This window comes from Ceratotherium simum, chromosome 13, assembly GCF_057802395.1.
Source record: "Ceratotherium simum simum isolate JZ-2026a chromosome 13, ASM5780239v1, whole genome shotgun sequence".
In the NCBI taxonomy this organism is placed as follows: Eukaryota; Metazoa; Chordata; class Mammalia; order Perissodactyla; family Rhinocerotidae; genus Ceratotherium; species Ceratotherium simum.
Genome location: NC_141912.1, coordinates 22,669,796 through 22,681,865, shown reverse-complemented (window position 1 = coordinate 22,681,865; position 12,070 = coordinate 22,669,796). Strand labels below are relative to the sequence as shown.

The window sequence follows — 12,070 nt, the reverse complement described above, 5'->3', positions numbered from 1 at the left end:
TCTGGATAAGCCCTATAAGAACAGCCAGAGATAGACCAGGAGTGGTTGCTCTTGTGTAATCTTGTACAAGTGTCAGTATCTGTTGCCAAATACTGACAGAGAAGCTGGCTCCAGCTGATCATCATAAAAGCTTTCCCAGCACTTGCAGCTTTGGCGGCCGAGGAAGCAAGGCGACCTGATAAATGCGTGTGGCGAGGATGCACAAGCCATCAGCGCTTATAAGGTGAGGCAGTCTAATATATGGAATATTAATACGGACAAGTGAGTCTTTTTTTAAGAAAGCGAAGAAGAGTTGGAGACAACTTTGCTAGTGTCTCCGGCAAATGTCATGTTAAAAAGAAATCCAGAGCGAACCTCGGTCTGAAGATGGCAATGCTTCCACCTAGAGGCATTTAGATTTCAGTTTATCGCTTTTTTTCTCTCCCAGGTGGAGTTTGTTTACTGTTCTGGTGAAGTTAAACAGTAGTTAAATAGTTGACTTTGCTGGAAAATGATATTATTTTGAAATGAGGCTTAGCTTCCTGAGTCAGTGACCTGCTTAGAGGGAAAGCAGTGGATCTGAGCCTGGGTCTCTCTCTCAGGGGTGCAGCTGCTCTGAGCGTTTCCCGTCGCTATAGGAGAAGTGAGTAATGAGAGCATGTCTGCTTTCAGGTTCTGGTCTGCTCTGCTGATTGCGCTGGGCTCTCTCTGCTCTAGAGGTTCAGCGTGTGGTGTTTCAACACACATAGAAATAGGTAAGTGCCGTAGTCTTGTCATGGTGTTAAGGATTCTAAATCTGTCAAAGACATTAAGGAAGAGATAGGCTATTCCATGTATTGATGAGTTCCCCAGCTGCACTGAGCAGTGGGGCAGCAGAGAGGAGAAAGCCGTGACTGGAGTCATCCAGGGTTGGGGATTGTCAGGGTGGGTTCAGTGCAGGGGCAGGGAGCAAGAGAACTGATGCTTCTTTGGTCCTAGGGTCCCTGGCTGTTTCTCTGGGTGGGGAAGTAGGAGCTGGATAAACTAGAGGTTACCGGGAAGCAGAACTGATAGAATGGGAGAGGAGAAAGGTGGGTGGAGTAGAGGAGGAGTGAGGGATTTATTTTTGTTGTTTTACATTCCCAAGTTTATGTAAAGGGCCATGTGTGGCCATGGGAGTGGGTCCCCTGAGTTAAGTGGCTTTAGAGGTAGTTGACCTCAGGGAGGACAAGGAAGCAAGGGCATTTGAATTGTCACTGGCATTAGAGGTGCCCAGAATGATGACAGGAGCTGGGGAAGAAAGCACGTAGGTGCCCACAGGCTCAGGAGCGAAGGCAGAGTTATCTGGATCTAGGTGAATGCTAGCACAAAGACTTGGTTCCAGTATGAAGTGTATTTGTAATATTTTTTAACTCGTGGAAAATGTGAGTCAATTTGTAATATAATTAGATATGATGTTTTACAGCAATTTTCAGATTAATATTAATTTTCAGATATACATAATGTCTGAGTTTAGTTTAGATAAAAACAATAACAATATTCTAAGGTTATGCTATCTCAAGAAGGTGCAAAACAACAAGATTACAAATAAAATATGAAAATCTATCAGTATAAAGTAGACCTAGATATTGAGTTCTGACGGGCAAGAACCTTATCACAGAATTTTACCGTTTGAAGGGACATTAGAGGTCATGGAGTCCAGTCCCTTTATTTTATATATGAGGAAATTGATCCTAGAGAGTTTCACAGCTAACTTGTCAGTGGCTTGCCTAGAATTACACATCCTGACAGCTAGCTAGTCCAATGTTCTTTCCAAAAAACATTTATTGCTAAAAGAGAGTCAGGAAACTATGGAAAAGAGAATCTGAGGTTCTAAAACTCCCTTTGTTGAAAAACAGATGTGTGACTCTGAGCGATTCACTTTCTCTCTCAATTCCTCTTCTGTAAAATGACGGGGTTGAACTTCTTGATGAATTCTAAAGTATCTTCCAACACTGAGTTCTATGAAATTAAAATTGTTAAAACTATGTAAGTGGGCTGAAGAGGAACAAACATAAATGGAAATATTCATGTTTTTAATCCTTAGAGTTTAAACATTTACAAGACAGATGAAATCTAAAATTTTAATAAAACTAGATAATTGCTTGCCTTTCTTCAGTAGGTGCCAAAGGTCCTAATAGAGTAATATATATTAAGCATATATTAAATATAACATTAATATATATTAAACATGTATGTTATGTGAACATAATTAAAGGCAACTCCTAATCTGCATGGATTTTGAGGCTTTTTATAAAAAAGGAGACTAAAACTCCAACATTTATTTGCTAGTAACTTAGATGATTTTATAAATATCTTGGTTCACTTTTTTGTTTCTTGTAGAGGGCCTATATGGAAAGTTGACATTTATGTGAGTTAGTTAATTAGAATTCGCCTCATTGAGTGGTTTGGGTTTGTAAATTACTGGAATCCTATCTATATATTTTATTTGTGTGGGCTGTGAACTTGTCTCTCATGGTAATAATGCTTATAATGTAGTGGCTATTTTTTTTGTTGTATGAATTAAAAAATTGGAGGTGATTCACAATAGAAATAAGGTGTCACCTTTGAATGTGTCTTCACAAGGAATGTTCACCTTCCTGTTGATTCGTAGAAGAGTCAGGGCGTGGGTATGTGTGTCTGTATGTGTGTGAGCATGTGGGTGAAGCAGGCGTACCCTGTGTCAGCCATTGTGCTTGTCACTCAGCATTTACTTTCTGTGATTCTCTCAATAAACCTGTAAGTTTGGTATTATTTACTGAACTTGACATAGGAGGGAACCGAGGCCTTAGAGGTTACTTAGGTTAAGTAACTTTACCAAGGTCATAGAGCTAGTTAAGCAGAAACTTGAAATCACTATGCAAATTTGATTGGTATTATAATATAAATATTGCACGAATCTAATTATGCTAATGAAAATTACAAGTCAGTACACAATTTTCATTTCTCACTTCTTTGACCGTTACAATCACAATAGTATGTATTTTCCTTTTAAATGATCTCTGTTTTCAGTTATAGTTGAACTTAATTGATGTATTTATTTCTCTCAGGACACAGAGCTCTGGAGTTTCTCCACCTTCAGGATGGGAGTGTTAACTACAAAGAGGTATAAAGTTTGATTTTTTTTCTTTTATTCCTTGTGCATTAACTTTATTCTTTAGGTGACAAAGATCCTAACAGATATTTAAATAGTAATTTTAAGTCATTTTTATGTCTTTATAAAACATTAATATTTTGGGTTAAAAGGTGTATGTCCCCTCCAGTGCTACTTGAGCTGTATATAATTTAAATAATATCATTGAAATATTTTAATAATATGAATCATAATTTGAAAAACTATTTTAGAAAGAATTTAAATGGTACATCTTTTTTGTTTTTATAAAGAGATGTCATACCTGAGATAAATCATTTATTTTTCACTTCTTGTCTCTGTGTGTTGTATACAAATTACACCACCACAAGGAGAAGGAAGTATTTGAGAAGTATGCTTTGAGATGCTCGTTCCCACTTCTCCTCCTGCTCTCTTCTTGCTCAGACTATCTGATGGCTTACCTTTACCCATCCTCAAAGTAGCTGAACCCATTCTGGCCCTATACACTATTTCTAGTTCTATAGCTAAATGATACTTTGTGACCATGATGCTTCTTAAATACTTAAATTTGATAAGAGTGGTTAACATTCCCTCATGACATCAGAATTGGATCAAATTATTGCTAGTAAATCTTGATAATCCAGCATGGAAAGCAGGATGGTAAAATATGAAATCTGTTATAGCCCCAAACCACTTTTAATTAGTTTCAACTTCCTTACTCGCCAATTTAACAGGCCCTGCAGGGAAAAAACAGCGTTTATTTTTGATTGTCATCTTCACTGACCGTGATAGAAAGTAGGCAGGAAAGAGAAGGAGAAGGAAGAATCTGCCTAATGCATCACGCGAACAATGAATTCTGCGTGTGTGCAGAGTGATTTTCTAGTAGAGGTATGTGTCATTAATTTAAAGATCATTAAATGGACACTGATTCTTCCCCTCAGCTTTGGTCCTAACCCAAATCATTGGAAATGATTAAGTGCTCTGAGTACTCATATTTTCCCCTTTAATTTATGAAGACAGATAGGGATTATTTTACCTTTTATAATATTGTCATGAAATCTCTTTTCAAAGGTTGATCTATTTTCTATCTCCCTATGTGGGAAACTTTGTAGTTTCTCTTTATCCCTACTAAAACCTGCTCTTTGGTGACCTCTGCTCATCGGTATAGTTTGGTAAAATCATACAGAGGGAAGTGGCCTGAAGGATGCTAGCTGGCTGGATGGACAGATCCCCACAGGCTGGCAGTATCTCAGCCAGATCTGCACGTTCAGGGTCTGAGTTTTGTGGGCTCTGGGATTATCTTTTGTTAATACATCCAGAGGTGACTGCACTTTAAAGACTTTGACTTATGCTAACCAAATTAATCAAAGAATAATGCACTGGGCCGGCCCCGTGGCTTAGCAGTTAAGTGCGCGCGCTCCACTACTGGCAACCCGGTTCTGATCCCGGGCGCACACCGACGCACCGCTTCTCCGGCCGTGCTGAGGCCGCATCCTACATACAGCAACTAGAAGGATGTGCAACTATGACATACAACTATCTACTGGGGCTTTGGGGAGAAAAAGGAGAAAAAAAAGGAGGAGGATTGGCAATAGATGTTAGCTCAGGGCTGATCGTCCTCAAAAAAAAAAATAATAATACATAAAGTTGAGAACATCAGTTTATTAATTTATAAGAACTGTAAGAACCAAGCTGACTTCAGATTGGTTGTCATTATTGCCCTGATATTCACTTTACAAGAATAAATAGAATGTGGTGTGTTAACCATGAAATCAGGGCAGTGGTAGTTATTTCTTTGGTTGCTGTCCTCTCTCTGCCCTGCCTCTCCCTCCCCACCCATAGAATATGTTGTCGTTTCTGATTATAAAACTAATAGAAGCTCAATTTTTTAAAAAAAATTCTCTGAAAGAACAAATGTTAACAACATTTTTTTTTATATCACTTCTTTTCCCACTTTTATATCACTTTTTTTCCCAAAAATAATTACACTCTACACACTATTTTGTAACTTGCTTTCTTCACTTAATATGTCAGAGGTATCCTTCCATGTCAATAGAGATGTTCAGAATAATTTTTAACAATTACACATTTTTCTGTTATCCAGAATGTATCGTAATTTATTTAACCAATTCCTTATTTTAACTTTTTATTTTGAAATAATTTAAAACACGTAGAAAAGTTGAAAAAATTAGACAATTTTTGTGTACCCTTTACCCAGTTTCCCCAAGTGTTGACAACTTCCCATAGTTGCTTTTTTATCTTCTCTATTTATACATACTGATTTTTCCCTGAACCTTTTGAGGGTTGTTTGCTGACATGATACTCATTATCCTTTGACACATCATTGTGTATTACCCCAAAAACAAAGACATTCCCATATAACCACAGTATAATAATCACAATCACAAAATCAGTTTTGAAATAACACTATCACCCAGTCCTCAGGCCTCAATCAGATTTTACCAGTTGTCTCAATAATCATCTTTATGGTTCTAGGAACAATTCAGGATCACGTGTTTGTATTTAGTCGTCAATTCCCTTTCATCTCCTCCAACCTGGAACAGTTCCTCAGTCCTACCTTGTCTTTAATGTCCTTCATATTTTGGGAAAATATAGTCCAGTAACTCTGTGGAATGTACCTTAATTTGGTTCCTCATAATAGATTCACTCACAAGTTATTTTTTGACAGAAATGTCATAGAACATCAAAATGATGCTGTATTTTTATTGCATCACGTTAGAAGGCTCACAATGTCAGTTTGTACCATTTCTGGTGATGTTCACTTTTATTTCAGCTATTGTATTTTTCAGTTCTAAAATTTCCATTCAGTTCTTCTTTATATCTTCTATTTCTTTGCTGAAACTTTCCATTGTTTTTTGTTTGTTTGTTTCAAGTGTGTTCATAATTGTTTGCTGAAGCATTTTTGTGATGGCTGCTTTAAAATATTTGTCAGATAATTCTAAAATTTGTGCTGTCTCCATCTTGGCATCTATTGATTGTCTTTTTTCATTTCTTTTGAGATCTTCCTGGTTCTTGGTGTGATGAGTGATCTTTGATTGAAATCTGGACATTTAAAGTATTAGGTTTTGAAACTCTGGATCTTATTTAAACCTCCTGTTTTAGTTGGCTTCTTCTGATACCACTCCATTAGGGGGAGAGGTGGAGGCCATCGCCTCCTAACAGCCAACTGTGGGTAGAAGTCAGGGTTCCCCGCTGGGCCTCCACTCATGCCTCCCTGGCTGGGAGGGGTAGGAGTCCCTATTTACTGCTCTTCACCATGGCCTCTACTGATGTCAGAGGGTGGGGGTGTCCTCTTATTGCTGGTTGGTTGTGGTGAACGTCCTGATCTCCCCTAGGCCTCTTCTGACACCACCTCAGTGGGGAAAGGGAGAGGATCCTCATTGTTGCCAGTTGGGATTGGTTGTCCAGGCTCTTCTGACATTGAAGGGTAGGGGAAAGGGCCAAGACAACAGGGATGAAAGTCTTGGCTCCCTCCTTGGCTTTCTCTGATGCCACTCCAGGGGTGGGGGGATGTTGGGGCACCTCATTATAGCCTGATGAGAGGGGAAGTCTAGGCTCCCCATTTGGCCTTAGCTGGTGGGTGGTAAGGGTGGGGCCATAGTTTTTTCCGTGGTGTTTGGCTGGAGTAAAGAGGTTATGTTCTAAAAGTTTTCTGTCTTGCTAGGCTGCCCCTTCCTGGTCCTGTGGCTAGTGAGAGCAGGGGTTTGTTGGGGCTCTTTTTTGGTCTGTACCCATTGGGGTTTCTATGTGGCTGGCTTTTTCAGTGCCCAGTTTGGGATATATGAGGCAAAAAGGAAACCTGGAGAACTCATCACAGTGTTATTTCTAAAGTCTTGACTTCTCTAGCCAATTTGCACCACCTTTGAATTGTCTTACGTTCACTTTATATACAATCTCCTGGGTTTTTAGTTATACTTAGCAAGAGCAATAGGGAAAAGTATGTCTACTCCATCTTCCTGGAAGTAGAAGTCCTAGTGATGTTAATTTTTATCCCTTGGTTGAGGGTGTCTGCCACATTTTTATACTGGAAAGTTAATAAGTATTTTCTACTTTTAAATTAATTAGTAAGTAAATATTTTGTGGGAAGATATGTTGAGGTTATATAAACACCTTATTTCTCATCAAACTTCTACTCCCTAGTTTTAGCATCCATTGATAACTCTTGCCTGAAATTATTATTACGATGGTTGCCAAATATGATTCCATTATTCCTTCTACATTTATTAGCTGGCATTCTGCTGTAACATAGAGCTTTTCCTTCTTCCTCGTTTATAGTTATTTATATCAGTATACATTCATGGATTCTTATTTTATTCAATGGTTTATATTACATTACTGTCATTTATCTTGATGCTCAAATTGTCCCAGATTTCACTTCAAGTGGGCATTTGTGTCTGTCTCTCTGTCTACCTATTTAAAACCATGAATTCACACGAAAATATCTCCAATTCCAATCCATCACCACAGGATTTATTCTAGCCTTCTCTGTGTCCATATCTGTAACTTTGTTCTCCAACAGTGAGAAACCTGGCCACCATTATTCTCAATATATATTCTTACATGCTCAATCTCCTTGCATATGATCAATTTCCTGACCAGGCTTGGCAAATCCCTTCAGCCCTGGCACTGCCAGCCAAATCCCCTTGGCCCAGAAACAAATGGAAAAACAAAACAAGGAAGACATAGATGACTGAGGAAGAGTTGATATCCTTAATTGTTCATGTATCTCATTGAAATTTCTTCATAAGTATCTTCAGATTTGGAAACATTCACTTTTAGGGCCTATTTTTTATTCTTTTTAAGTTTTTGCCAATTTGGTAGGTGAAAATGGTATTTTGGTATAGGTTTAAGTGGCAGTTTAATTATTAACTTATTATTAATGAGGTTAAATATATTTTAAAGTGTTTATTGACTATTTCTATTACCTCTTCTGTGAATTGCCTATGTCTTTTGCTCATTTTTCTATTAGGATATTTATCTTTTTAGCTTGATGTGTAAGAATGGCTTATTTGATAGATGACGGGCTAATGTCTTTAATAAATGATTCTTGTGGTTATTTTTCTCTTAAATTTGTTTCTAGTGCTTTTTACCATGCAGAACACTTAAAATTTTTTGTAAGTTAAGTGCATAAATCTTTTCTATGGTTTTTGCCTGTATATTTTGCTTATAAAAATTATTCCCACTCCAAGATTATACAATTATTCACTTAAATTTTGTCTTGTTAATTTTATGGGTCCATTTTTGACATTTAACTCTCTAATTCATCTTGTATTTATTTGGGTCATAGAGCATGATAGGGATCAGTGACCTGTTATTGATAATGTTAATTTCAAGTCAATGTCGCCTAGGCCAAGCATGGATTCCCCATGCAAAAATGGAATACTCCCTGCTATGGGGTTGTGCCAACACCATTTGTTGATTACTCTATCTTTTATTCGTCTCTGTCATACATTAAGTTATTATGTATGCTTGAGTCCGTTTCTTTACTCTTTATTCTGTTTCACTGATCTGTCTCTTTTGGTTCCAATATTATACTGTTTTCATTTCTGTGGCTTAAAAATACATTTCTATATCTGAAGGATACACCTTTCCTCTGTATTCTTTTTTCCCCCCCAGCAGTTTCCTGACTATTTTGCTGATGCATTTACTTTTCAAAAATTATTTTTCATGTTAAACAATAGTATCTGCCTCACTGGGAGATGCAGACTCAACAAGTCTTAATACATATAAAGTGACTAGAACAGTGGCTGGTAAGGTAAATATTCAATAAAGTTAATTATTATTTTTAAGTGACAAAAGTCCAACTCGAGCTATCTTTAGAAAAAAAAAGGACACTTGATTGGTTCATGTAACTGATAGCCCTGGGGCGGAGCTGGCCCCAGAGGTCTGGACGGTGTTCTGTCTCTCTCCACGTGGAGGACACTGGCCATCCACGACTCAGCCTCCAAGCTTAAAATCCCCAAAAGGAAGAGGGCATCTTCCCCATAGTTCTAGCTGAGAAGTCTTGGGGAAGGTTCTAACTGAACTAGCTTTGATCAAACATGCATTTCTGAGCCAAACGCTGATGGGAGTGGATACACTGGCCTTGTACCCCTGTGGTCAGCCTGCCTGATCAGCATGGAATGAGTTTTCTCCTCAGGAGAGAGTGATTCTGTCTCTAGAAGACTGGGAATGGGATACTGGCTGGAAAAGCAAAAACAAAAAAACAGCTGAAACTATATTTACATATATTTTAAGTTCTTTGAGGTACTTCTTTGTTGCTTCTGTGTATGGTCCACATTAAGTCCTTCAATACGGAGTCTTCAATAAAAAGTAAGAAGTTGGGTTCCCAAACTTTTATTTTGCCCATTTGTGTCAATCAGAATTCATTTGCAGATAGTGGAAATCCCTCTGGCTGGCTTACGCTGAGAGGGGCTCAATACCAAGAATTAGGGACTTCAGTGCTGACGAATAGTGAGACCTGGAGGAGTAGGCTCTAGACTGAGTGTCCAGAAAAGACTCCCAGAACAACACACAGAACTGGCCTACCAAGGAGCTGCTACCTATGCCTAGTCAAACAGCCACTGCCCCATTTGCTAGCTCCAGGGCCAACTGCCTCCTACATGGTGTGGAAAGTAACAAGTCACCACCTTGACTGTTGGCTCCAGGAGCTCATTACCTCAGCCATGCTCCTTACTAGCAAAATGGATGCCCTGTACAATGCTTGTGGACACTTGGGCTCCCTACTTCTGCTGTGGAAAAACCAAGTACTTCCATGCCACTGAAGAAGGCAAGAAGTGGGGTCTGCAGTGGAGGCTGGGAAATGCAGTCTTCATTTTCTAGACTCGAACATGCATCCGGGCATGCCATGGGGCGTCGGAATGGAATGGAGTGAGCCAGTCAACCAAGGAAGAACATTGAAAAGAAAACCTCTACCATCTACTTTTACATCATTTGAAAAGGGAAAGAATATTTTTTTTAACCCTCCAAAAGTGTGGAGGACATAACTTAACTCTAAAGCACAGGTAACAACTATAAACTGATTTATATATATATGTGTATGTATATGTATATCTATGTGTATATATTATACAAGTATATATGTCTGTATTTTTCTCATCTCATTGATTTTCACTGGATCATTGAAAATCTTACCACCAACCAGTTCTGAATCAGCCATAGGGAAGTCCTACTGTACTGGGTGGACAGAGAAAATGAAAGGAGGTGAAATTCAAATCAGTGATTTTGCTGCTGCTTAATTAGCCTGTCTGTGTTTGGTAGGAAAGAACTTGGAGTTATATATTGTAAGATGTTGTCTTGGATTATGCATGGATTTTTATTATTTATTTACTTACCCCTTCAGCTTCCTGCCCTCCTTCCTTCCTCCATTCCTCCCCCCCGACCCCCAAATTGTTCTAGCATCCGATAGCTAGAAATGGACTGGGCCTGCTTTTCTCAGGCTTTTGACTCTAGCCCCCTAATCTCTGTATTTTCCTGCTTCCCAGCTGTTACTTGAACACCAGGATGCATATCAGGCTGGATCTGTGTTTCCCGATGCATTTTACCCCAGCATCTGTGAAGGAGGTAAGATGAAGATTTGCAGACCAAACGATGTCACTTTTACTTGGTTAGCAGGAATAGCTGTGACTTCAAAAATATAGCACCTTCTATTTTCCACTGTTGTTGGTCAATGACTTTGTTCGCATAGTTGCATTTTCTATTTAACCAAAACTTAGTTGTTTAAGCATAGAAATTCTGAAAACTTTAACTATTCTAAGTGTCCTTACTTGCTTTACTGCTTTGTGGCAGAAAACATTTTGAAAGACATCAAAAGGTCTGAGTTTTTGTTCCTTCTATGTTATCTGTTAACGTTTGTCCTTGAAAAAGTCACTTCCAGGCTGAGTGTCAGTTTCCAGATCTGTAACATAGTAATAATAATGCCTGCTTTGCTCCTTTACTGGATTTTTGTTGGCATTGATGCATATTATTTTGTCAAGTGTTATGTAAATCTAAGGTAGTGTCATCAGTCAACTGGGCTTTTGAGTTGTATCAGTCAGGGCCCCAGCAGGCACACTCAAACTGAGTAATTTGAGGGGAGTCTTAGAAGTGGACTGTTTACAAAGATGTGGACAAGATGTAAGAAAATTGCAAGGGATAGTGCAGGGGAGGGAGCAGTTACTGGAACTGCAGACAGAGAGCTGTGTGGAGAGGACCGCTTGATGGGGGCCAGAGCTTCAATCAGGGACGGTCAGCCCACTGTGACCCCACATCAGGGAGCTGGGAGAATGAACACCCCAACCTCCCTCTCCTCCTTTTCTCTGGTGTCCTGTTGGTTCTTCCCATTGGCCAAACCCAACCCAACCAAAGCCAAGGACAAAGAAACCATTTGAAGCAGGTTACCTCAGAGGCACAGTGCCGGGTGGAGAAGGATGGAGAGTGGATCAGGAGAGATGAACGAAAGACATCCCGTGCACTGGGTCATCGCATAAACCGTTTCTGGAGTCTCAGGGTCACCAGCCATTATCCCACTTTTTTTTTTTTTTTTTTTTTAATACAGTGATGCCTTTAGAGTGTCAACAAAGGTATCTAGAATACAAAATTTCGTTAGGAAAGCTTTATTGCTCATATAGTTTGCAAACCAGGGAGATACAGCCTTCAGAACAAATTGAAAGTATGCTCTTGGGAAGGTGTGGGAGGGCAGAGCTTATAAAGGCAAAAAACCCTAGACCACAGGGTTATTTTTAAAGCCCTCTGATTCACCAGTTCTCCTAAAGATACTGGTGTTCTAAAATCAGCTATAGCAGGCTTCCGGTCATCCGTCAGGAAGGAGCGCTCAGTTTCAGGTACAAATTGTAGTTTTTCTGAGAACAGAGTATGTGACTGCACCTCGGTCCTGACATGGCCACTGGACTGTTTTGTTTTAGGTCTCGGTTAACCACACAGAGTCCATTTTGTCTTTCTCTTTTAGAGGTCCTCTACCTT

At 39.1% G+C, this 12,070-nt stretch overlaps 1 protein-coding gene across 1 annotated transcript in view; it reads left to right on the top strand.

Moving 5' to 3' along the window:
- Positions 1 to 637: 637 nt before the first annotated feature.
- The window catches only part of GPLD1 (glycosylphosphatidylinositol specific phospholipase D1), a 50,089-nt gene continuing 38,656 nt past the window's right edge, over positions 638 to 12,070 (top strand). Inside the window, exons 1-3 of the mRNA XM_004432076.3 lie at positions 638 to 734; positions 3,048 to 3,103; positions 10,594 to 10,672. Of these exons, the coding sequence (XP_004432133.1) occupies positions 638 to 734; positions 3,048 to 3,103; positions 10,594 to 10,672 (232 nt within the window). The remainder of the gene's footprint in view (positions 735 to 3,047; positions 3,104 to 10,593; positions 10,673 to 12,070) is intronic.